This window comes from Plectropomus leopardus, chromosome 18 (genome assembly GCF_026936395.1).
Source record: "Plectropomus leopardus strain MGB_pleo_1.0 chromosome 18, ASM2693639v1, whole genome shotgun sequence".
In the NCBI taxonomy this organism is placed as follows: domain Eukaryota; kingdom Metazoa; phylum Chordata; class Actinopteri; order Perciformes; family Serranidae; genus Plectropomus; species Plectropomus leopardus.
The window spans coordinates 19362712-19389600 of record NC_142193.1 but is presented as its reverse complement, the minus strand read 5'-3'; the positions used below and the strand labels follow the sequence as shown (position 1 = coordinate 19389600).

General features: G+C 40.8%; 1 protein-coding gene across 3 annotated transcripts in view; it reads right to left on the bottom strand.

The window, feature by feature from the left end:
- Positions 1-26021, bottom strand: part of prkar1b (protein kinase, cAMP-dependent, regulatory, type I, beta) — an 83021-nt gene extending 57000 nt beyond the window's left edge. Inside the window, exons 1-3 of one of the 3 annotated variants that reach the window (XM_042504863.2) lie at positions 25865-26021; positions 23520-23707; positions 4087-4257 (exon numbers count right to left, since the gene is read on the bottom strand). In XM_042504863.2, the coding sequence (XP_042360797.1) occupies positions 4087-4257; positions 23520-23693 (345 nt within the window). In that variant the 5' untranslated portion in view covers positions 23694-23707; positions 25865-26021. Of the gene's footprint in view, positions 1-4086; positions 4258-9815; positions 10187-11690; positions 11840-23519; positions 23708-25864 lie in introns of those variants that run through there. The other 2 variants (XM_088069138.1, XM_042504864.2) reach the window with 2 other exon arrangements.
- Between the last annotated feature and the right edge of the window lie 868 nt (positions 26022-26889).

The window sequence follows — 26889 nt, the reverse complement described above, 5'->3', positions numbered from 1 at the left end:
ACTGTGAAGTATACTGCAGGTGGACACATGAAACAGACCAGCACAAACACATAATAGGCCTGACTTCAAACGCAGACTAAATTGAGTAATTAAAGAGCAGCATATTGGCAAACTCTGAAAGGAACATCCCACACGTGTGTCTGTGTATTTCTGGGAAAGCCCATCTGTTCAGGGATTACACTCAAAATGTCACACAGCTCTTAAAAATTCACAAGAGGCCTGAACTCATTCATAAAACATGCATTTTCATGTCCCAGACTCTGTGGTGGATGGTGGTGGTGGTGGTGTGTGTGTGTGTGTGTGTGTGTGTGTGTGTGTGTGTGTGTGTGTGTGTGTGTGTGTGTGTGTGTGTGGGTGTGTGTGTGTGTGTGTGTGTGTGTGTGTGTGTGTGTGTGTGTGTGTGTGCGTGTGTGTGTGCACATGGACAGGGAATGGCACAGTCTGTAGCCACAACAAAGCCACAGACGTCTGTATTTATAAAGAGGCATTCTAGAAAAAGAGAACTTCTTTTTACCATACGGTGAGAAAGACAAAAATAAGAGAAAGACAGAAGGAGACTGAACCAAATAATTCTCACTACAGAATAACTTGGAGAATGAGAGGAGTGTGGGTGTGTGTGCATGTGTTTTGTCTTTGGTGGTGAGGCAGAGGAGGGGGTAGGCTGTAATTACGTTAAAGCAACAGATGTCTCCACATGAAGACGACCATGCAGCACTGTGCACGATGTACACACAAATACACACACGACCACATCACATAGGAAATAAAAAGTACCAACATTTGATCTTTCTGCAGTATTCCAGCCTGGCTACTCAGTGGACAGAATGAGAAAGTGGCTGGTCATCCACTAAAAGCTCCAGCTCCAGTAGTGTCCCCCAGGGGGGTCATTACATGTCAGGGCAGCTTGTTCTCAGCTTGTTTCTTACTTTTTTACAGAAATCTGTCAGGTGGATATTCAGTCCTCCCCAAGTGACCCTTAACTAAGCCCCTCCCTAGAACTGCGAGCCATATGTAAGCAACCATAACCGAGCACATGAGGCCTGCCAAGCTTTCAAAATAAGACCCAGTCTACATGAAAAAATTAATATTTTCCCCCTCCGTTTTAAAATTAAATCCAGTCTGCACAAACGTCAAAATATCATACACTAGATTGCAAAAACTACTCTGAACACTCGCTGGCATTAGCTGTTTTCCAAAATCCCCCCGTTATCACACAGGTGGTGACAAAAAAAACTCCAACCGGAGAACTCACCACTGTTGATTCCCCTTCGATATAATGACAAAAGAGCTTAGTCAAACGTAAGGCTAATGCTCTGTGCGTGCACTTTGGAGGGTGTTTTTCAAAAATCTTTGTTTTAGTGACCAAAACTGTTTGCATGTGTTGCAGACACCAAAACATGGAAGAAAGTATCTGATTGCAAAAATACCTGCATAATGTAAACAGGGCGTACGGGAAAATGCTGAAATGCACATGGAACCTGCAAGTTATATCCTCAAAGTTTAGAGGCAGTGTCGTGTTTTTGCTCTTGCAAAGTCAAAAAATCCTGAGGAAAGATGTTGGATCTGGATTAAACAACATGGAAGACCTCACTCACAGCCAAATCCATTGAAAGTCTGCAAGAGGTCCTCATTTGCTCCAAGTTAACAAGCCAACTAAGATAAGCTAGGTTACCGATCAAAAACATTGGGGGTCTTGTGCTTGCATCGGGTCTGGTGATTTTTTTCACTTGACTTTAATTTTCTTTGAATTCACAAAACTTCTTACGTCTACAAGCAGCCAATCAAATTCTCTTGGTATATTACACAAGTGCTCAATAGTTAAGTAAGAAAAGACTTGACGTGTCAAGCTAAGTATTTGCCTCCATCTACAATTTCCATGTTATTTGTCTTAAGCAGCATTAAATACAGTCTGATGTTAGCTGTGATACCACCCTGAAAATCCTAAAGTTCCTCTTGAGTGCCACAAGCTTTTAAAAGTTGGAGGAAATATCTGACGCTATGCCCATTTTGTTCCCGCCTTGTCGAGACGGTGCCCACACTGGTTCCCATCAATCTGATGCCAGGCCTGCAATTCATTCTGTTAATGTGATCTCCGGGCCGACAGACCTCACAATTTGTTCAGACTCATGGCGCTTTACAGCAAAGCTCTTTTTAATCAGATGAGCAGGGTTAGCTAATTGATTGTGTTCTGTTTAACAGCTGTTGATTTTCACAGTGGAGTCATTAATGGAATTGGTGATGTAGGAAGATGTTGGCACATAGAGTGTATATGTGTGTGTGTGTGTCTGTGTGTGTGTGTGTGTGTGTGTGTGTGTGTGTGTGTGTGTGTGTGTGTGTGTGTGTTACTTCAGTGTACATTAAGGGCCAGACGAAATACTCTCCCATAATGAAGCAATAATGTGCTTTCATCTTCTAATTCAATTTTAATTCACTTTTCTCTCATGGTCTGTTGTGTTGAGTAAGATTGAATTTCTTTTTTCACTTGCGGCTGACGTGGCTGTGTGAGTTGCAGCATGTGTATATTGTTTCGTGTGTGTGTGTGCGTGTGTGTATGTGTGTGACAGTCCATGAGATAGTAAGGGACAGTGAAGAAAATGAGGCTGGAGAGGGGGGCAGGCTTGTTGCCACGACACATAACTGCAGCATCTGGTGGAGACCTCAGAGCCACAAACACAACTTGCATGTGGGTGTGTGCACACACCTGACACACACATACACACTGCATGCTCCAGTGGCCATGCGATTACAGCGTGGTGACGGGGGTTCAGCAGTTTTGTCAGTACCCAGCAATTAATGGTGTGTCAAGTTAATTACAAATGAACAAGCATGGTAATGATACAATGACTTGGGTGTGCATGTATGTAAGGAATATGAGTGTGTGTGTGTGTGTGTGTGTGTGTGTGTGTGTGTGTGTGTGTGTAAAGTTGAATTCTAGTTTCTGGCAAAAAAGCACTACTCTACCAATAGCTCCATTAAACTGCAGACACATGACAGGTTCCAAGATGACAGATAACTGTAAAGGCTCCTTTATGCTCAACATTAGATACTTATACGGATACAGATGAAGCCTTCTGAAAAAACAATCCAAGCATAAATAAAACAAACAAAATGTAATTTAGTCTCAGATTTTGTGGCAAGCATCGTATTTATATGCAAAGCTTTCTGCCATAACCTGATTTGTTACACAGCATATCCAGTACAGTTTATGAGGAACCTAGTTTCTGTAATTAGGAAAGGGAATTAGAAAAAAAAAATCCAGCTAGAAGTCTCTGGAATAAAACTGATTTCTCTGCCATGTATAAATGTAAACAGGTAACCTATCAGTACGGTGCATGTACGCACGTGCATGATGAAGAATTAAGATGAGGAAGGCACTGCAGGGCAGTAACATACCTCATTAAAGTGACTCACTCATCCTCACATTTGAAATAATTTAATTCAAAGACCAAAACTGAAACAAAGTAGCCTCTAGAAGTCTGAACTAATTCGTTTCTACAGATTATTTCCGACAAAATGTAATTTTTCTGAGTAACCTGGTTTCTTGTGTATGTGTAAACATACTGAGTGGGCCAGTCTATTGTGTGTTCGTATAAGCAAATACAACTGGCATGAATAAAAACCATTGCTCTGTTTAGCACATCTTTATATTTCATGATGAAGATGTCAGCTCTCTGCAGAGTGGGAGTATACTCCAGCATCTGTGTTGAACATCAGCTCAGCAGCTGAGTCACAAACTGTGTATTTTGCAGTTAATATATTCACTTAAGTCTGTTCATTAACTGCTGCCATAAATTTACAAAGCTTATCTCCCACTGTCACGATGTTATGATGAATTTGTTTTCATCTGTGCACTTAAAATGAGCGTCGACAGAGAGGCAGCTCTGTGTCCGACAAACAAACAATTAACCTTGATGTCTACTTGATGTTTTTGATTATATTAGACTGTATTTTCAATTGTTCATACTGGGGAGGGCATGTGTCTGTGTGCTAACATGTTCATAATTTGTATAAAGTGTACTAACTGTGCATGCCAGTATGTGTCTGTGCATAGATGTTTGCGTCATGAATCCATCGTCCAATGCTGACCTTGCGTACGTAGCTGACAGCATCTTCTTCAGTGTAGACTTCGGCGCTGACCCCTCCCCTGCGGCGCCGGGCCTTGACAACAGGGTTGGGCGGTGGGGGAGAAACCTCATCATCATGTGAATCCGACTGGCTGTTAGATTTCTGGCGTGCCATGATCTGCTTGCATTCTTCCTGTTAAAACAAGAGAAGAGACCAGATTGTTAGAAAGGCACGCATAGAGAGAGGGAAACAGGGAGAGAAAAAAGGTGGTTAAAAAAATAAATAAGCAGGTGTTTAAAGGGACCTGTTTAGCTTTTCTTTATTTTCTGTCAATAACGGATCGACAGTATAAATTTAAGATGGCCAAAGTTTCAAATAATGAAATAAACGCAGGTAAAAGTAATCCCTGTGATCAAAAACATCAGGCTTCAGACCATTCTGAATACTGTTTCCAATGTTTTTTCTACATTTCTGACGAGTGTGCGGAGCCTACATTGCTACATCCAGCTACATGCTAACACCAGGAATCATGAAATCTTGGCTGCCATTTCTGTTAATCTTAGCCCACTTTCAGATTATATTCCTGCTGAAACATGCAGCTGCAAAGATGTCAGCAGTCAACCATTAATTCAGGGATGCACAATACTGGATTTTATGTTGGTGTCCAATATGCCAATACGTAGCAACTCATTTGGCCAATAACTTACACCAATACCAATATATACGCTTTTTCCCTACCAAATATTAGTGATCATCAAGTCTCTTATAGTGGAATTAACACCACAGTATGCATATTCTTATCATGAAGGCCCACCAGCAGATAGAGACATAAAATACAATGCTTTTCAGTGTAATATTCATTCATTGTGCAAAATAAGTAAAAATACTCCAATTTATGGTTGATTGTTCACTATTTTTGACCAGACAGGCATGGTGGTCTATAGGTTAATTCTGCTACTCTTCAATGTACTGCACTGCACACCACCCAGGTCTGGTAGGAGCTAGCCAGCAGTGCTGCAATTACCGTTAGCACCGTCCCAACCCAATAGTCTCCAGTCAGTTATCCCTGTTAGCACCATTACCAGTGTCAGCACAGCTGGTAGTGCCAACATAGTTAATAGTGCTTGGCTGGTACAGCCTGGGAGGAGCAGGGGGGCCACCATGTTCCACAGTTTTCTGGTGGCAGGACAGTGTTACTGTTTGCCAAATGAACAGCACCACTAGCTGGCTCCCACCCAGCCCAGTTGGTGCACACTGCAGAGCAGCCAAGGTAATATTAGCATTAGCAAGAATGGAGACAAGAGGGTGGCAAGTGGCCACTATGCTTGTGCGGCTCGCCAGCTGTCTGTCAGCAAAGCTAACAGAAAAATTAAAGGCAAGAAGTTTACAATGCAAAATATTTCTTCCAGTCTCTTTTACATGTTTGGTGTGTGCTTGTTGTATTTTGGTTTTGTCTCTCCTTTGTTCTCCCCTTACCTTTTGTCTGCGCTCCTTCACTCTACACACCTGATGGCACTCATCAGTCTACACACCTGCCTGCAATAAAGCCTGCAACCTACAAAAGAGCCAGCTAGACAGTCATTTCTTGCCGGACACATACAGTTTGTTGTGATACAAGTCCAGCTCAATTTTAGATCTTTTTTCATTTTTTGCCTGCTTGCCCGTTTGCTTTTTCGCTAAGACCTATTTTGTGATTTCTGCCAGGATTCCCACCTCCAGCCTAAGAAAATAACAGAAACACAGATCACCGCTCACCTCAGCCAATCATCCTGTCTCCCATTCTCCTGAACAATTCACTATTGTTTATGTATAATTGTATAATTGTCTGCTTTTAGGTCCTTAGTCCAAAGTGCGACAGTGCGAGGTGTTCCAACACTAGCAATATGAGGAAAATTAAGTGGGTTTTTTTGTAAACATGTTCTACTAGAACCCCTAAATCAAGTATGAATCTAAAAATAACCATAACAGGTCTACTTTAAATGTGTTTTTAAAAAAATATATATGTGTGGTAAAATAGATGCAACTACTGTTGTAGCTTCAGGCAAGAAAAAAAAAATCATCTGTTATTCTTTTACTTCACAAACGGTCACATGAAGACAGGCTGACAAACCTCGCTGAGCACACCCCTTCTAACATCGAGCATCACGTGGATTCTAAATCAGGTCAGGTAACGTTAAAAGTTTGTATAAACCTCAAAGAAAATACAGTGGACATGTTCTAGTCTTGAGTGCAAGTAGTCTGGACAACTGGCTGCTGTGGCATGAAGTGAAAGGCATCAAATATTAATATCTGCAGGCCTGAACATGCAGAGCGAGTAAGGCTCAGCCAGGTACTCCCCTCCTCTCAGATAACGAACAACAAGAAATAAAGACATCAAAGGGGAGACGGGCTGCCTCCAGCTGACTGTTGTTTCGACTGTTGAACACTGCAGGCGATGAATTATTGATTGCACGCTTGATTAACACATTAGCATAAGTACACAATAAAACCACTGTAGTCTTTTTAATGTGTGAGAGTTCTGTGAGACGAGAGCAATGCGATAACAGTCTGTGCAAAGGTATCCACTGTGCTTTTTGTAATTTTTCACAGTATCTGTGCAGAGCAAATAATGACTGGTGTGTATCTGTGTGCACCTGTCAGCACTGTGTGTTTATTCCTTTATTTGAGTGCATTAGTGTGTCTAATAGCACAGTGGGGATTGGATTAGCAGCAGTATTATTTACCATCATATATTTTGGTAACACTTTCATTTGTTAGCTGGTTCACTGCATTGCTGCTGTATAGTCAGGAATAAACAAAGATGTCTCAAAGGGACTCCAGACAGGCAAGTAGCAAGAGGTGGCACTCACACACTGCAGTACAGAAACACCACACTGACAAAAAAAATGAACACAACCAGAGAGAGAGATGATATAAAGTAGAAAAGGCAGCTGGGTGATCTGGTCGGGGGCTCTGGTGTTCTTTCTTTTGTGGTCCATCGCATGAGCAAGCTGGGTTAATAGCAATGCTAAGTTTTGGCCTGGGTTTAATCATCAGTCAAACACTGAAGCATTTTCAAATCCACTACATTTGTTTCAGTTTGCACTTAATGCTCATCATTAAGTGATGATTAAGTGAATATGAAAAACATTTTCACTAATTTTTGACATTTTTGAGGTTCATTAGGAGCGCTATCAAAGCAAACTCTGGGCACAGACGAAGCAGCAGTGCACCAGACACAGTACAAGTGATACTTAACTATTCATTACATGGGGTCTAAAAGTCTGCTTTCACTCCCTCCGCAGAGTCAATTATCAACCCCACAACTCAAACTCCTTAAACTGCTGCTGAGGAAAAAAAGAACTCATGACGAGCCTCACCTGTACTCTATACGCACACTCAAGAGGTTATGCTAATATTGTTCAGTCAAAACTAATGACTGTTGTCAGTAGTACGGACAGTCTGTTTTACTGTTCTATTCAAGGTAGGATTTTGGAGACAATACCACTGCAGAAAAAGGAAACAAAGGAAAACAATGGATATATAATAGCAGTGAGCACACAGGACAATGGCAATAGAGAGTTTTAAAGAACCAATATTACAGATATCAGCCCTTGAAAGAGTTCTGGTAACAGCCCTGTGTGCATACATAAGTGTGTTAAAAGCCATCCAAAGACGACAAAGAGAGATTGCAGTGGCATACACAATGACAGTACGATATACTTATTTGGTGAACCTTCGTTGGATACACCTCTTCCATGTGTAAAAACTTTATGCCATATTTTGAGGTTTTTTTTTGCATATTTGGTGTTTGGGTGGTGCAAAATGAAAATGCACTTAAAACCGGTGGACAGAAACGCATCTAATTAATCTTTTTTCGATTGTGAGGCTTTCTTGCTTTTCTTTGTCTTCTATGATGGTAAACTAAATGTCTCTAGGACTGGTAAACAAAAAACATCCCTTTTGGCTTATATAAATGCAAGAGGCAATTTTCACTATTATAAAAAACTAAATTGTAAGGTTACTTGATGAGTAATCATAAACTGCAGCCCTTGTTCCGACTTTTTGACATTTAAGATAATTTCAATCTAAGAATTTAAACATTTTGCTTTTATTTTATGAATTTATTTATTGATGATTCAAGTAATTTATTTATTTGGGTTGTGCTATCACCACAATAACCAATGTAAATCCCTGAATGCCATAAAAAAGACAGTCAAACACAGACCTTATTTTTTACATTTTTCTATTTTATGCTTTTGAACGGATGCAATTTAAATAATCAGAGTAATGGCTTGATTTTTTTATATAATGGATATAATTTTTATCTTTATTCCTCATTTTGTGCTGGATGTTTTCTGAACACCTGTAAAGGCTCTTCCTCTTCAATTTGGCTTGTCATAGTGATGCATGCTGTCACCCACCTGCATTCACTTATCAGTCAGGGTTTCAGCCAAGTTTAGAAATTGTTTGCTTGATTCTTGTTCACCCTCTGATGAAGATCTTCGGGTTGAAACCAGTCAGTGTTGTAGCTGTGTTTTGAATAAAGGCTTTTTAACTTAATTCAGGTGCATCTGTCCCTGCTCCCTGAAGCTCGTTTAAAGCATTTTGTAATCTATAACCTAATCGATTATTAAGACACACCACCATGATCCAATGCAGACCAAAGATGCAAAGAAAAACACAGACAGCATCTGGCTTTTTTTAATTAATAGGACCTAAATTTTGGAGTGCATTGTATAAATCAAGTACCACCATTTTCTATTAAATGTAGTGAAGTAACTTTTATCTCTGCAAGGAGGAAAAGCGAAAAAAAAGGAGACCTGGAGCAGCTGGGAGCAGAGTGATTACTGAGTGCCTTGAGCAGGGAGCACAAATTGCTGCTGCCTCACTCTGCTCATATGCTGACAGGGAGGGAAAGACAGAGATTGAGAGGAAGAGAGAGACGACTTGTGACAGAGAGATCGCAAAAATGACAGAAAAACACAGAGCGAGAGATGGAGATGGTCACATTACCTGAAAACTGAGAAAAACAAAAGTGTTACCTCACGATTCAGCGCTTCTCTACATATTCTTTCTTTACGATCTGTTCTGATCATCTCGGCAGCATAATGTAACGGGTATGGAAACAGTAATATGCTAAAATGACACAAACAGTTCATTAGACGCTCCAGTTTGCACTTTCCACTGATGATCTTTTTGCCACAGTCTCTCTCATTGTCATTCAGTTTGACTTTGTCTCTGCCGCTAATTACATCCTAAGGTTACTGTGATGCTTTGCTTCACCGTCTGTGTAAAACAGTGTGATAATGCAGATCACACACACGCGCGCTTCTTGCTTACGCAGAGTCACTGCCTGAGGGAACACAGCCAGCAGGAGGAGAAAAGGGGAGCCAGAGCCAGAGAGCAGCATCAAAACACACACACACACACACTCACAAACACATGCACGGGCAGACTGCAGGGGGAAAGGAGAGCTCACACACTCCGACTTAATCAAGGTGGAAAGGTCTGCATCAAGTAATACGCTGAACTCTCTGAAACCAAATCCAAAACAAGCGCTTTTCTTCCTTTGAAGCACTCCAGAAAAAAACAATAGGTCAGAGGCACAAACAGATAACACAGATAGTCAAACTTAAAAGCACTGTGCAACAAAACTTCACACACTTTGACAACAAACACTGCATTGTGCTATTCCTGCCTCTATGAGACTACACAGGTTATCTTCAGGAGGCTAACTACAGGCTAAGTTTACTAGCAGAGGTATTTACCATGGCATGGAGGGCCCCCTGGCCAGGCGTGCGGTGTGTCCCTCAGCCTGTCAGAGGCACCAGCAGGCATCAAGTGTGTCAAAGTGTGCATGGGAATCAACACATTCCCATCTCATACACACCTGACACACAAGCCACACCGCAGCAGCATCTTGCCATACAAGCACAGCGAGCGCCGGGTGTGTGTGTGTGCGCTCTCAGGTTTGTGTGCGAGCAATCAGAGAATCCAAGTATGTGTGTGTGCGAGAGTGAGAGAGCGCGAGTAGTGAAATGTCTGCAATCCCCACGACAAAGCAGCTGAAGAACGAGACTACTGATGAAAACACTGATCACAGCAAAAAGCCTGTCTCTCCATCGCTCCTGCGCAACTCCGTCTCTGCTTTCCAGCCCTTTCTCTCTCCCTCTCTCTCGCACACGCGCTCACAATCAGGTGGCGCAATGAGCCTCTCGCTTCCCCCCCGTCACTATGACAACTGGGTACTGTGAGCATCCTGAATAGTTAGTGGTGAGTCTGAGCAGGACGCACACATACACACCTACATTCACACACGCACCAGTTCTGACGCCTGTTGACAGATTGTCTCTCTCTCACTAACACATCCACAGCGATTCACAGAAAGAGGAAAAAAAAAAAAAAAAAAACGCCCCTCAATACAGACTTCTGTTCTGACCAAATGGCGTGTCTTGTATGTTTCGAACTGGCGAATGCCTCCAAATGTTCTCGTCATCATCCCGTACATCTCCAGTGTGTGCCAGACACTGTTCTGTACCATGCAGTGTCTTTCTCGCTCTTTACTGATCTCCAGCCCCACCCACGCTTTCCTCTTAGGTCAGAGGGTCAGGCATCAACTGAGGACTTTGTGTCTGGCTCCAACAAGTCCTCACACTGTTCTGGCTGCAGCGTTCGAACACAGCAACAAAGTGTAAACGCATCTACAGAGGAGGCACCATTTGTCCAAGGTGAGCTGAGAACAGCTGCAACGTGTCTTCAGCAGCAGTAGAAGCAAACTTTTTCTTGCTTCGGCTATTCAGCAGCAACACGGAGGCCAGACAGTGCGACGTAGTGCCATTTATCATTCCCAGGGATATGCACAGTAGCTAGGCAAAACACATCTGCAGCTGTTTTTTTTTTGCAACCTTTTTTGCCACCCTATCTCAGTCTAAAGTAGTGTCATTTCTATTTAAAAAACACCATTAAATATTTTCACAGAAGCGAGGCACACCTCCTGTAATATTCTACCTTGATTCAATTGACTTACAGATGTATTTTCCTCTCTATGATCCCTATAATGTCACACTCTCTCTCCCCTCTCTCCCTCCTTCTCTCCTCTGCTCTCCCTGCGTCATCATCGGCGGCTGGATGCCAGAGAGAGAGAAAGGACAGGAGAGGAGTGAAGATAGAGGACACAGGCATAAGCAGGACACAGAAGCTTTGTAAGAAAAGCAGTCTTTCCATTAGAGACTGAGGGTCAGAGATTAAACCAAAGAATGGAGACACAGACAAAAGATGACACACATGCAATCCCATCCACACACTCTCAATAGAAAGTCACTGTTATTAAACCATCACCAATTCCAGTTTCAACTCATTTGTGGATGATGAGTCATATTAAAACGACCCTCTCCTGTTTTGTCCATTCCCTGAACCAATTTGCGCCAAGCAAAAATGAACAAAAGTTATGACTAACTCACATCCCAATAGCTACTGTATGACTAACCAATATTAATCAGCCCAACCACCCATCATGCTCAACGCAAAAACCCATCAGAGCAGCTCAGTGGACTTGCAGCACGAATACATCAAAATATCTTTTCTTCCATGAAGTTAATTTCTGATGTTAGTCAGGAAAAAAGGAAGCATCCATAAGCGGTTACCTGAGGTGGCCCTAATCCAGTGACGGAGACAACTTCACTCTCCACTGCCAGGGCTGAAAGCATGTGAGTGAACCAAAAACAACAAGGTTCTGCACTCACATACACAGACATACACACACAGGTAATGAAGCATGGAGAGCTGATCCACCAGCCGAGCTAACAGTCCACTCATCACTCTGTTCCACACCATTACAGCACCACAATGGACAGAAAGTTCGCGCTGTGTTAGGACTGCGTGTGTGCAGTGCTGACCTCCTGGCTATGAAATGATGTTCATTCTCTATATGGTTGCAACACACACACACACACACACAAACAAACTTGTTTTGCTGCCCTAATGGGAACTACATTTCTGACATTCATTTTGTGATCCTGTGATTTTTTTTCATTTTACCTTAACACACAGTAAACCTAAATTATTTTACTGTTGGAAACAACTTTTCATATAACTAGAATGTCTATGCAGTACAAAGACAGAAATACTTCCGAGATTGCATGACCAAAGAAAATAGGCAGGCAGGGCTGTGGCATTTGCTTTTGCTCAAAAGGTAGAAAACCTACAACTACCAGAATGCACTGGGCTGCACCAGACCAATAAACGCTCCCACTGGTCAGTGATATCTGTTTGACACAAGAAAAAATATGGCAACCAGTTTAAAACAAACAATCTCAAATTACAGCTAAACAGTGTACTGAAATTTGTTTCTGAAGCAGTGACAGAATTTTGGTTTATATTTGATCAGCGCTGTTTTATTTTACAATTTGATCTCAGTATTTTCAGCCTCTGTTTTTGTAATACAGAAAATAGTTTTCTCACATAACAGTCAAACAGTACAATAAAATATTTTTCCTGGAGACATTTTAGGTGAGAAAAATAGGCAATACAGTGACTGAATCTTGGTTTATATTCGATGAGCACTGCCTTGTTTTACCGTCTCATCTGAGTTTGGTCTGGGTTAGAGGGTGAGTGGAGCGGGTGTCTTTCGATCAGCTTCTGTACTCTTTGTGTCCATAGTGGTGGGCATACAAAATGGATGTAGCTTGAGCAACAGCCCTAGAGCCAGCAAATATCCAATCAGATGTGAGTTGAGAGATGAGCAGGGAGATCTGGGTGCTGGTGAAACGCAGTGGGATCATCCTTTCCATACCCAAGTTCTTATGAGTAAACTGGTGCAACACCATGACAACAGCTATAGAAAACTTAAAGCCTCATAGCATTAGCAACACTCATGCCCTGCTCCTTACAAGTACAGTTTTCTCATGCATGCAGGATGTTAGTGGGAATTCTTTCGGCATTGAGGGTTTGGTTCTGTTCAGTTCTTTGAGTGCATTTGGTAAATCTACAAGCTGAGTTTTACATTTGTCAGGACTGCACCACACGGCCTACAAATGAAAGCTGAAAAGGGAATTCTTTAAAGTGAATCAAATTCATCTGTAACAATTTTGCTAATCAGTTACTCATTTAGGTAATTTCTTTTGATGGTTGTAGCTTATCGCATGTGAACATTTGCTTGTGTTCTTTGTCTGAAATATTAAACAGTATACCTTTGGATTGTGGATTGTTGATTTAACACTTGAATATGTCAGCTTCAGCTTTGGGGTATTGGACATTTTTTCACTTTTGTCTGACATTTCAGAGAAAATACTGAAACAGATTAAAGTGGAAACAGACCCCCCCCACCCCCCAAGACACACACACAAACACACACACACACCACCGCCCTTGTTTCAAAGTGGTATTATATTATTGTTGGCACCACTGTCACAAAAACAACTGGATCGCTTTACAATTTCCTCAAAGCCCAGTAACTACCAACAATACAGAACAGATTTGTATTTTGTTTTCAGTGGTTGTTCCACTGTCTGCCACTTCCACTACTGGCTATAGTACCTGCATAGAACATAAACTGATCTTCTTTGATAACAGGATATATCAACCGAGCCCCCGAGTCAGGTAGAGCGCTGGGCTTTGAATCAAATTTTACATCGCAGCCAAAATTTGAATTACACCGCCCAGGTCCATCACGTGAAAAGACTTTCTCCCATAGATTTACATTGGGAAAGAGACATCTGTAAATTAGTGTATACATTTTTGTGACTGCCAAAACCTCCACAAAATGACTCATTTCAAGATTTCATCCATTCAGCTTGATAACATTTAGAAAATCTAAAAGCCACAAGATTACATTTTTTTAACTGCATTTCAAGTTAGCGAGTTACTAAACCAGAAGTCAGCCGCTCCACCAGTTAAGTTACCCGCTCAGGCACATGCGGCCACACTTGGCCTGTTGTAAGTCTGTAGTGTGTATCCTCTATGGGCCCTATAATGCGAAAGATCCAGGTACTTTCATAACGCGGAAATAAAGCGTTTTTTGTTTCATGCACTACAGAGCAGCTCTTATAGGAATGAACGGGGCCTCGCCTCCACGCAGTATCCAGGTTTTCTTAATAAATCCATGATAGCTACCTATAGCTACCAGAAGAAAACTAAAGTGTGATCCTCTTCCTGTTTTGGTTAAGCAAGGGTTAATGCACTTCCTTTGTGCTGTAAATCGAACCTTCATTTTCCCGGGAGGCTGTACCTGGTGATAGTGAAAGCGTAGCTTATGGGAACCCAATTTAAATGCTGATGGTGTCATTATTTTATAGCCATGGAATTGTGCAATGAACGGTTAATTCATCATTTTAACTTAAAGCCAAAAAAATGTGTTTCCACAAAATAATCCTCTGATTAAAGATGATGGAAATGATTGTTAGTTGCAGTCCTTTTATGCAATCAATTAGTAATAACAAATGATGCTGCTTGTTTTATCAATGCTGTATCTGGATGTAACACTATCTTGAATAGTTTGAGTCTGCACACAGCTCTTACACTGTCTCTGTCCTAGTACCTCAAATATAAAGCTATACACGTGACAATTCACTCTCTTTTTCTCACACCGACCACAGATTAGTTGGGGAGGGAGGAGGGATGCAACGGACAGATGAGAGAGGACAAAGAAGGACCACCAGGGAAACAGGGGCTGGGGGTCTGATTTACCTGGAGGGGCCCCGCGGTGGGCCAGGGAGGGGGTTTTAGGCCCGGGTCACTGCGTGCACCCCGGGCTGATCTGACAGAATGCCCTGCTCCCAGTATGGTGGTGATGATTGAACACAGAGGCTGGAGACACTTATTACACCGTGCTACAAAACGTATCTACGAGACATACCGTTAATGATGCTGAACTTCTGCCGTATGCATATTGACTGGTATACACAAATGTAGACTGCACTAAATAGTCGTAGCGCAGATCAAGAGAAATAAAAGAAAAAGTTGAAGAGAGGGGAGATAATCAGCAGCTTCACCTGATTCTCCTCTAAATGCTCTGAGTGGACTCAACAAACAACCAAATCCATATGACAAATTGTCAATCAGAGGCCTTTGAAGCGACTGGCGGATTTGTTATGATAGGTCCTGGTGACAGCTGAATGGCTGGCAGCACAGACAGGTTTCTCATCTTACAGGGGGCAGCAAGACAGTGGTTGATTGACTGATAGGCTGACAGACAGAGAGTGAGGGACCATCCCATAATGCAGTGTGAAGGGATCTTTCACAGGCAGAGCTGATGCAGACATGTTTACATTTGTTTTACTCGACACGCTTATGATGGCGTGGGAAGCTAGGCACCTATTATCAATGCAACACATACAACAGACTTGTAGAGACAGAAACAGACGACAAACATCAAATGTGTGTCTCCGTCTTCTGCTGTTGTTCTCGAAATAAGTCTTTCATTACTGATTTTAAGACAAAAAAACTGGAAGAGAAAAAAGATTACAGGGGTTTAGAAATACTAATACTAGTTTAAGTTTTTTTTAAATGCTTTTTTAGGATACTTACAAAAATGTTTAGGTACACCATGTAATAAAAATACCATAAATAGTGGGAAAAAAACAAACAAAAAATAATAAACAAGTACAATAAATATATTTTTGGAGCTGAAAAAATATTAGTAATAATAATTAGCTATGAGTCAACAAACAAAAAATGAATAACAAAATTGATAACTGATTCATACATTTCCTACTTTTCTTTATCTTACGTGATGATAAACTAAAAATTCTTGGGGTTTTGGTCAGACAAATGAAGATGATAAAATAAACAAAAGATTAACATAATGAAAATAACCATTAGTTGCAAACTACAAAGATATACTGCATGTCAGTGAGAGTAGAGCTTTTAGGTTGTAGCTTTTTAATTACAAGCCTTTTACAATAAAAACGTGTTTAAATGTATTCTAAAGGCATTGAAATGATACTGAAATAGAAATATTTTCTTTCGTTCTAACTGGGATGTAGAAATGGAGATAAAAAGCAAGTTTGACTGAGATAGTCAACAAAGGATTTGTGTGTGCTGATGACAGGGGTAGAGATGAGGACAAGAGAAAGGAGAATGATACTAAAAGGATACAAATGGATTAGAGGGAAAAAAACTTGAATATACACAACTGCTGAAGAAAAATAGAAATATGAAAACATGAGCGACAGGAGGGAGAAATTGTGACGAGTCAGGGGTGAAGCATGAGACACAAACTTATGACAGCCCTGTGAGCATAAGGAACACAGGAGGCATTGTACCAGAACAGCACGTATTAATACACAAAGAGACATACACAGAGAAAGCAGAAACTGCTAAGTGACTGCCCTGTGGCAAATGAAATACAGTCCTCCAGGGTAAAGAACAAGATAGTGAGGGGTTTGCTGTAAGATGCTAAACCTGTTTGCTTTATTAACAAGAAACAGCACCTCAAAAGATGACCTAGCAGCACAATCCATCCTAAGTTTCAATTTGAGACCAAAATACAGTGCCGACGCAGTTGTGTAAATATGGTTTCACTGCTGGGAAGGTCTTTTCATAAATCTGGGCTGTCTTTGCAGTAGAAAGATGAAGACACATTTACAATTGGTAGTACGAGACCAAAGAAAGTGGAGGAAATGGGCTCTGGTATTTGCTTTCACTAAAGAGGTAGAAAACCTACAATTACCAGAATGCACTGTGTTGCACAGGACCAATATATGCTCCTGCTGGTGGGAAACGTAATGCAAGCTTGTCCGTTTTGACACAGGAAACAATATGGCGGTCCACTGGCAGCAAAAGATCTCAAATTATAGTTAAAAAAGAGCTTAAATATGTTTCCAAACATTTGAGGAAAGGCAACAAAATAACAGAATCTTGGTGCATATTCGATTGGCACTGCCTGGTTTTACTGTTTGATCTGAGTTTCAGAGGGAGAGAAAGGCCGGTCTCTCTCTCGATCTGCTTCTATATTTTTTGAGTCCGTGGTGCAGAAGTACAATCTGTAGTTCAAGCAACAGCCCTAGAGCCAGTAAAAGATTTAAGCTGGTAGAGGAGCAGGGAGATCTGGGTGATGGCAAGAAGAAGAGAAGTTTACCATAGTTCAATTACACACTCTACCCACATTGTTATGATGCAAAGCTGATGAAAATCGGCAAAGTATGCCTTAAGTCATCAGATGTGTTCTCACAGAAAGAAACAGAAATAGAAAGGGGAGAGGGGAAAGTTAAGGATCTCCTCCAAACAGAAGCAGGAATCTGAGGCAAATTTCAAGTCTTTGCAAATGGATTTTCATTAAAAACAAGGCCAGCGATGACGGTCCAGCGATGCCAGAAAACACTGTTGAGCCTTGTGAAGATGCAATGTGCCTAATTCTATAAAACATCTGCGGTGGCAGCTGCCCACTTGATACACTGAGTGACATATCCACGCTCACACATTCGTTCCTGGCACTTTCAGCTGAGTGCTGCCAGTTGGACAGATTGTAATGATGCAGACTGACGAGAAAGAGTCACCATTTCTTATTATGCACATCATCGCGGCTGCAACGATAAACCCTGTGTGTTAGAAATTCTGTCAGTTTATCACTGTTTCAATATCTCTGCTGTTCAAGAGCGACAACAAGCTTTTGTAGAAATGAGAAACAAACCTACTGATTACAGACAGTCCACTGTAAACTAAACATCTTGGGTGCAAATGACAAACACAAAAACCAATAGGAAACATTGTTAGGAGACTGTACTGTCAGAATACTAAAAACGCGGCTAAGATGTGATAGAAAATGCTGTCCTTTGACACTGTAGTGTGCCAAAAATTAAGGTTCACTCCTCAGAAAATTGAGCTGATAGCGGCGGGGGAGTTTAATGCTCATCTGAAGCCACTGTTGCAGAGATCAAAGGCATCATTACCATGCATAAATACGCAGCATGAAAGGGAGCGAGACGCCTGTTATCTTCCCATTCACAACGTCAGCCGAGTACTAAAGACATGTTATTATACCGAAACAAAAGTGAAAAAACAAACTAGTCAGACTGATGATTTGGTGCGCTCTCAAGTTTGTGTGTGTGTGGGTAAAAGAAAGCGACCAAATAGAGACCGAGAAAGACAAACTCTGAAAAGCAGAAAGAAAACAAAGCATGTATGTGGAGGAAAACAGAAAAAAAAAACCCATCAAACAAAACTGTGAGAGCAGACGCTGGAGAAACCGAGACAGAGAAAAGAGATTTCCCAGATAAGACTGTGAATGCCGTATGAAATGGATCCTGCGCAGATATGAAATGAGGTTAGAGCTTGCAAAAAAAAAAAAAAAGAAAAGAAAAAAGGAAGAGAGAAAACCCTGCTGATCTAATTGGCACACACACAAAAAACCTGAACACATGAGCGGAGAGACGGAATAAACTTTGTGAATAAAGGAGCTCATTCAACACAGGATAGACTACAGTCTATCTATCCTCTACTGTTGCCTAGGTTACCGCCTCTAGTGGGCGGCGAGTGCTGACGAAAGCGGCGGAGAGAGAAGAAAACACAGACAGACACGGAGGGTGAAGTACAGGAAAAAATATGATGGCAAAAGTGTTTTTCTGTTATTTTTTGTGTCGAGAAGAAGAGCTTCATGATCTGAAAGACGGACTGAGATTAGATCTGACACCTTGACTCTACAAAACTCTTTAAATTATTTGTTATTTTGCATTTAAAACTTGTCCTCTTCTGGCATATACAAAATATTTTAAGACATTAAGATAAATATTTGGAGCGATAGAACACTAATACCGCTTAATAACAACACAAGATAGAAAATGAAATCCAGATTAATTCCACATGAAGCAAATATTGTCCTCAGAGTTCCCCTGCGCAGGAGGAAAAAGAACACAATAAGCCTCTTAAATAAATGGGACACCACAAAAACATACATGGGCTGTTCCAATTCCACAAATGACAACAACACAAGCACAGATTTGGAGGGCTTGACTGGAATAGTGTTGGGAAACCAATTTTTTTTTTTTTAAATTCTAACCACTTGTATACACCAGGTGATTTCACTGTCCGACATTCACCAACACAACTGTTCAAGCTCTGCTCCTTAAGCAATGCAGTAGATTCTCACTTCCTTCAAATATGCTGTTTTCATCCTGACATTTCACCTGCACGAAGACACACAAGCATCAGTGACAACATATTAAAATAGTGTCATTATGTGCATGTGCACATACATATAGAGGAGGCAAAAGACAGAATCCTCATAGCGGGAATCAACCCAGCTGGCACATCAGAGACGGTGGACTCTTTCATTGGACCACTGTTAAATTTTGGTTGTAATGAAATCAGGTTGACGATATTTTCCATGTTTCATGATGCAAGAATTTCACCTTGCATGAACGTTATAATATGATTTTTTGCAGGCGTTGGATATTGGTCTCCACACCTTGCTACTGGGGATGTCAGTTTAACTAACAAGTTCCTTTTGAAGAAAAAAACAATATAACGTGAAATACGAGAGGTTTTTCCTTTAAGTCTGGTGCTCCGTTGTCTCAGTAAGCTTTAGCACTGCTTTTCAAATTGCTTTCCACTTGTTGGTGGAAAAACTTTAATGTTTAATAATGTAAATGTCTTGCTTTTTGTTTCATCTTCTGTTGGCTCGACCCCACCCCCCACCCCCAAAATCGCTTACATCCAATATTTTCAACTATATGTTGTTATTTTATGTCAACATGATGTTGCCATGAGACATTTGGAACACATTGGATTTTGGTTACTTAACAACACAACTCAAAATCAATACAATATCAACGTCATCTGTCATCAGTATTCTACGTCAAATTGATGAAAACAGTGGACATTGTCCTTTTAGTCAGCCGGCATCGCAACCTAAATTCAACCCAATATCATGGGTCTAACAACGCTGGTGCTCAGCTGGTGTCTGTTTTGGCATTTAAACACTGCACCAGGCTGTAGCAAAACAGTTACAATAGCGTGTTTGCTTTTCTACATGAGACACATGAAGAATTCAACTGCGCTCTGCTCCTTCCAGTAGGCTTGTTTCTCCCTCACTACGAAGGACGCCCGGCTACTGCTCTACTAAGTCACGACTGTTTGCTGTCCTTGTTCCACAATAGCAGAACAAACTCCCCATTGACATCATGATAGCAGAAACTCTACACATCATCCGCCACAGACTGAACATTCATCTGTTCAGACTGGACCTTGGCCTTTAAAATATATAAAATAAAAATAGCTTACTGTGTCTAAATGTGGCACTTATACACACATAGTTGAATGCATTATTGTGAGTCGCTTTGGTTAGAAGTGTCAGCTATATAAATGTTATCTGCTGTTTATACAGTGAAATCATCACTTGGGTGTGGAGATGTGTTCACATGCGTCCTCTTGAAACTGGGGCAATTATTCTTGATTAAAAACTCCAAGCCCTATTTCCTCTGGATAAACAGAATTATATTTCCTGTCACGTAAACGCATTTATTATGTGGAGCTGTTAGTTTTGCAATCGTGTACAAGACAATTGCTTTTTCAATGACAATGTTGCTGCACCCATAAACACTTGAGGGTGAGATTGAGTAGAGGTCACTGTAAGAAGAGCCTACAGGTGGATACAAGGGTGGAGGTGGTGCTGGTTAAACGCTGTAAATAAGCAGCAGTGACGATAGTGGGACACTTGCATGAAAAGTGTAGCTGCAGCAGCGCAGGCAGCCAGACTGAGCACAGCACGGCAGCTTAAATACATTAACTTATTACACAGGGTGTGACAGATATGTACTGCAGAGAGTGGAGCATGTCATGGGCAATACTGTATTCCATCAATAAAAATGGAAATTCATCCTTCACCAGCCACTTAAACAGACTGCAATGTTGCTTCTGGACACCAGAGCCCAGTTTTTTGTGAAAATAGAGGCCCATGTGTACTACAGCCTATTTAATAATGCTAGCCATTTAGATAATGAAATATATATGAAATATCTTTCTCTTCATCATATTCCCTTCTCAAATAACTTGTATGTTAATTCTATTTTTTGTGCCTGCCTGTTTAACAGAGGGAGCAGAAAAAAACAGCAGAAAATCTGTGATGCTCACTTGTTACTGAGCTGAAATACACGTGTGCACGTGCAAGTGTGCAGCATGTCGATTTACAAGCATGAATCACTCGCAACTTGCTACTGTATGCTTCTGCTGTGCTCTATCACATCCATTAGTATTCATGCTGCCTCTCTGACTATGCAGCATTACAGTCCCCACTAACAGCAGCAAAAGCTCCACTACGAATGCTTTGCTCTCACTCTGTCTCCTCGGCCACTGAGCTCCGTGAGGACCTCTGCTCCAGATTCTGATGGCAGACTGATGCAAACACATAAACAAGTCTGGAGCACATTAGACAACAGCCTGACCTTGACCTTAAACTTTTTGTATGTTCTGTCCTAAAAACCTCGGCTTAATATGTTGCAGGTGCAGACTGACGTTGTAAATATGAGTTAGCGATTAAATATTAGGGTAGTGACTAAATAAACAAATACATATAATGTAATTGAACATGCAGCAAAGCGTTACTTGTATGTTGTATACAACATAGCCTTTGATTCTTGAGGAAATAAAAGAAAAAATGGGAAAATATCACTCGTCATGTTAAAAACTGCCCACATCAGATGACTCTCACATGCTAACACAGACACATATCACAGCTGCAAGGATGGAGACCCTCCTCCAGGCATCAGGGTGGTGAATTTTAGCCCTGTTATATCTGATGTCGCTTCACAATCACTTCTCTTGTTGGAGACTTCTCTCCAAAGTCTTAACGCTCCTCAGGCCAACATCGACAGCCTACAGCTCCACCTCATACACCTTTATGACCTATTTGTGACTGGAGTCCAAGAGTAGAGCCCATTGTTAATACAAAGAAATCATATGATCCACTCATGAGCACCCATCTGCATCTCTGCATGATTAAAGCCAAATGTTGGGAAAGAACATCCATTTATGCTGAAGTCTAGGAATCACCACCAATGCATTTGTGCATGATTTGCAGCGTTTACTTTGAAACTTTACATCGAAACTGTACATTTCAACAATGCTGTGATTAATGTGTAGTTATGTTTAGGCACAAAAAACACTTGGTTATGGTTAGGAAAAGGAAAAAGGATGTCTCAATAAAAAACACACACTTTTGGTGGCGCAATTCCAGCTGAAGTTGCAGTGATGTCTCAGTAAAAACACCCACTTTTAGTAGATCAGAACAATCTGTTGGCAATTCTGTGGCATTATCCTAGCTAAAAATGTAGCGATGTCTCGGTAGAAAGCAACCACTCTTGGTTTTACAGTCCTGGCTGAAAATGCAGCGATGTTACAGCGATGACTGTGCAATATGCAATATCTTGGTAAATAATATCCAGTTTTGGTGGCATAATCCAGACTGAAAGTGCAACAATATCTCAGAAAAAAACAACCGCTTTTAGTACTTCAACCCTGCCTGAATATGAAGTGATGTCTCTGTACAAAAAAAAAAATTGCTTTTGGTGGCACATTCCTGAATAAAAACCTAGGGATGTTTCTGTAAAAAACAACCACTTTCGGTGACCCAATTCTGGCTAAAAATGCAGTGATGTCTCAGTTAAAAACACCTACTTTTGGTGGCAAAATCCACCTGAAAATGTAAGAAACCACACCTGCTTTCGATGACACATTTCTGACTATAAACAGGGATGTCTCAATAGGAGACAACCGCTTTTGGTGGCTCTATCCCGGCTGAAAATGCAGCAATGTCTCAATTAAAAACACAAAATTTCAGTAGCACAATCATGGCTTAAAATGCAGTGACGTCTTGATAAGAAACACCATGTGTGTCACCTCTTTTGTCTCTCACAGACAGACAGACGGGCAGAAACAAACTGTCTGTTCCCCCTGAGCCTGCAAACAGGACACTGGCCTTTTATAGGTGGTTCTCTCATATTCCCTAATGGATTCTCAGATTATAGTTTGGGAAAATAAAAGCTCTGTTATAACAGCAAGTTTGAGAACAGTCTGCTTTTTTGACACAGTAACTAGCTGTTATGTTCTCTGTCTGCTCAAATGTGACGATGTCACAAATGTCAGTTGAAGAGATTCAATGTAACAAACGAATAAAAGTGTTTGTGTACATGTGAAACACTAGCACACTCAATGAGGTGTGTATTTGTGCACAGGCGAGAATCCACAACATTGCAGCTTGTAACTGAGCCTGTAATTATATCATTTTTAGGCTATTTCATTTGCAAAAGCTGCATTGTGATACATTAAGAGGAAGTAATATCAGAGAAATCACACGACACATCACTACTTGGTAACTGGTAAACACTGCAATTAACATTCATGTCATATATCCAAGTTAAAAGTACATCATTAACAACTTCAAGCTCTCCACACAAGATCTCAGGCAACACAGAGCCCCACATTACAAACAGAGAGACTGAGAAACGTCAATCATACAAACACAAAACTCTGTCATCACCAACCTTCTCCAGCTTTTCAAAATGCTCCCGCAGGAACTTCATAGGACGCTCAGGCTTAGCGATGCAGAGGTTCACAATGCACTCTTTGAGGATCTGCTGGATGTTGTGCTTCTGCACAAAAATTTCACAGCCCTTCAAGCTCTCGTCTTCTTCCAGAGTGGAGGAGGAGGTGGCCATCTTTTCTTTTATCTCTGTGGCAGTGGGAGAAAACAGGGTGGACCATGAGAGGAGGGGAGGGAGAGCAGAATAGAGACGGGGCAGAACAGGGGGCAAAAGAGGGGCAAAATAATGTGCGTACAGTACGATAAGAGGAAAGTGTGATAAAGAGTGAAGGAGCAATGGATCGTGGGAAGGAGGTGAGTGGACATTTCACACCCTGTTGCTTATGATTCCTGTCAAGGACCGCATGACATGACCTATTGTCAGCTGGCAATCCCCTAAGCAAGACATGACAGTGTAAAATGAAGGTAATTGTTGCATGTAGGGCTGCACAACATGCAAAAAAAAAATTAGTTTGTGATTATTCTGACAGATACTGTGATATGAGTTGTGATTTTAGTAGGACTGGTCATTTTTGCATCTTGTTTTAACTCTAAAAACTCCATAAATTATGTTCATTGTATTTCAACAAGCATGTCCCTTACATTCAGAATATGATTTGTAGGCCGGGGCTTCTTTGCAGCATCACAATGCTTTATTTATTATGGTGTGTTGTGAGACATTTTACCTTCCACAAAAACATGCAGTTTGGATATTGCACTTGGCCATATTGCAATTTCATAATAATTTGATTAACTGTGCAGCCATAGTTTAGTTGTTACTGTAGTTGTAGGGTTGGGTTATATGATGCTATACACCATAAGACAATATAAATTAGTTTTTTAAGAGTTTGCTGTTCTGTTTACAATATGGTAGCTATCCATTTAACCTCTAGGTGTATTAGAATATCAAGGCAAGGTTGTATATATATGATGATATACATTAGGGATAGGGTTGCAGCGGTTTCAAGGTATGAAAATCAACTGTTATCATACTGTGTACATTTGAAAAAAATAATGCAACCGGACATCTTAATTAAGTTACACTTAATTTCCATTTATAAAATGGTAAAAGTGTCATTTTATAGTATTTTCAACCAAAATAAAACTTCTGTTTTCATTCTTTTAAGGGTAATTGTGACTGCTAATAATAATAATAATTGTGAAATGTAAATGTCCTTGTCTGGGAATAACTTATAGTTTATGGTGATGTGTGATAAATTATGCTGGACTACTTTTTTCAAATTTGTGGGAAATGTTTTGAGATTTTTGGGGAAATGGTATAGAAAAACAAAGCATTCAAGTACTGGTTTGGACATAATTATCATGGAAATAATCGATGCTTCACAGCAATCAGGTGAGCCCCAAAAAAACAACATTTTATGATTTACGCATGAATGTTATGCATGCAAATTTATGAGGTGTTTAACCAACAAAAAATAGATAGTCCAGTCTTGTTATAATATCTATAGAAATATTCTCAGGTAATAATAATAATAATAATATAGAGTGATATTTACATTAATATTGCAGTATCAAATTAAATACCTAGGGACAGATGATTTTATCCTTTGCCCACTCTTACTACTTAAATACTTTTAATCTGTGAGGATTATGGTTAATGACCTTAAAATGCTATGAGCAGTATTTAACAATTATGCACAATAGATCCATTACCACTGCATGATAATTTACGTCTTTGGTGTGTTTCACTGCAGATAAAGGAAACTTAAAATGAACGTTTTGCAAACTGCTGCTTTGACGTAAACAATGTTATTTGTGAAAGTAAACACTTCAGGTGGCGGCAAAGCAAATAATACAGTGTATGACAACTAACAAAAGCTATGATTATGTCAGACTACAGTAACGTCAAATAACACAGTAATGACATGTCTCGTGGAAAGCCAGGAAGCTAAGCAGGTGTAGCTAACCGTTAACTGCCCTGTGTCACTTCCTCATATGGAAATCACGTCTACGAGCATGTTTTTTTAATGCATAACACATCTAAATCAGTCATGACTGCAGAGCATGACATCTAGCAGGTTTTCTTCACAGCTAATAGCTAAACAGCGCCCACATACAACAGATTTTCCATGCATAAATACTATGGGGCAAGTGATGAAACTGAGCACCTGTTCAGTTGCTTTCAGTAGACAGCTAACCCAGCTAGCTCTGCTAACCTCACAATGACAACCAAACCACAACGAAGGGGAATTACCGCGACCTAAACGCCATAAAGGGCCTGATATTGACCGCTGTTTGGTGGTCATACAACCTGGGTTTGGTCGGCTCTCTCGCTGGTGTCCCTACCGTTATTTGTGGAGGATGCTCAGAGGGAAAACAGCTCGCTGGTGGTGGGAGATTGGTGAGGTACCGCTGGTTAGCCGGGATGCTGCTGGCTGCTGTTGCTTTGCCTCTCTGATACCTCGGCTCTGCGTCAGTCCCGATGACGTCAATCTATCATCCTCTCGACCGCAACGTTCGCGAGCGGCGCTCTCCCGAGACCAGCGATAGCGAGCACGCGCCAGGCATGTACAGGTGAAAAAAATCTTTAAAGGTAACATCCACCCTAAAATGAACAGGGGTGTATTGTTGTACATATGCAGACAGGCTGTATGCGCAGAAAAGCAAAGAAACTAACATCTTTGAGGGCCACAGTCAGGATTTTAGATTTACTGTGGTCATGAATGAAGACTGAATGCCAGTATCTCTCCCTCCTAAAAAAAAGGAAATTAAAAAAATGTTGTTCATTTACTACATATTATTGTTATTGTTGTTACTACATGTTATTTATTCCAGTACTCTTTACAGAGCCATTCAGGGGCGTTGATATGGGGGTAAAAGTGCATGGAGTGGGACTGATTACTCATGTCCCGAGGGGGGGGGTCACAAATACACAAAACTCACCTTATGCGCTCCATGATGTGGAAGATCTTGGTACTTTCATAGCTACTGCAGAAATACAGCATTTTTTGCTTCATGCGCTATTCAGCAGCTCTCATAGAAATAACACGGCCCTGCTTCCATGCTGTATCCAGGTTTTCTTTCTACATCCATGAGCCTTTCAGCCAATTATTCCCAGTAGCCACTTGCAGCACCAAAAAAATCCCTGTGGCCCATGACAGGATACCTCAAACTGCAAACGTGGTCATCTATGAAGTTACTATTCTGATTTATTTTAGCCATTGTGGTTGTATATTTGTATTTATTCTTTCCTCAAGAACAGTAAATAACATCACAAGGTAAAGTCTTTGGGGCAAGCAGGAGAAACACAGCTGCACATATTCAGTGGGCCTTATACCTCAGAAGTAAACCAGAAGGATTTATCTCTAAAT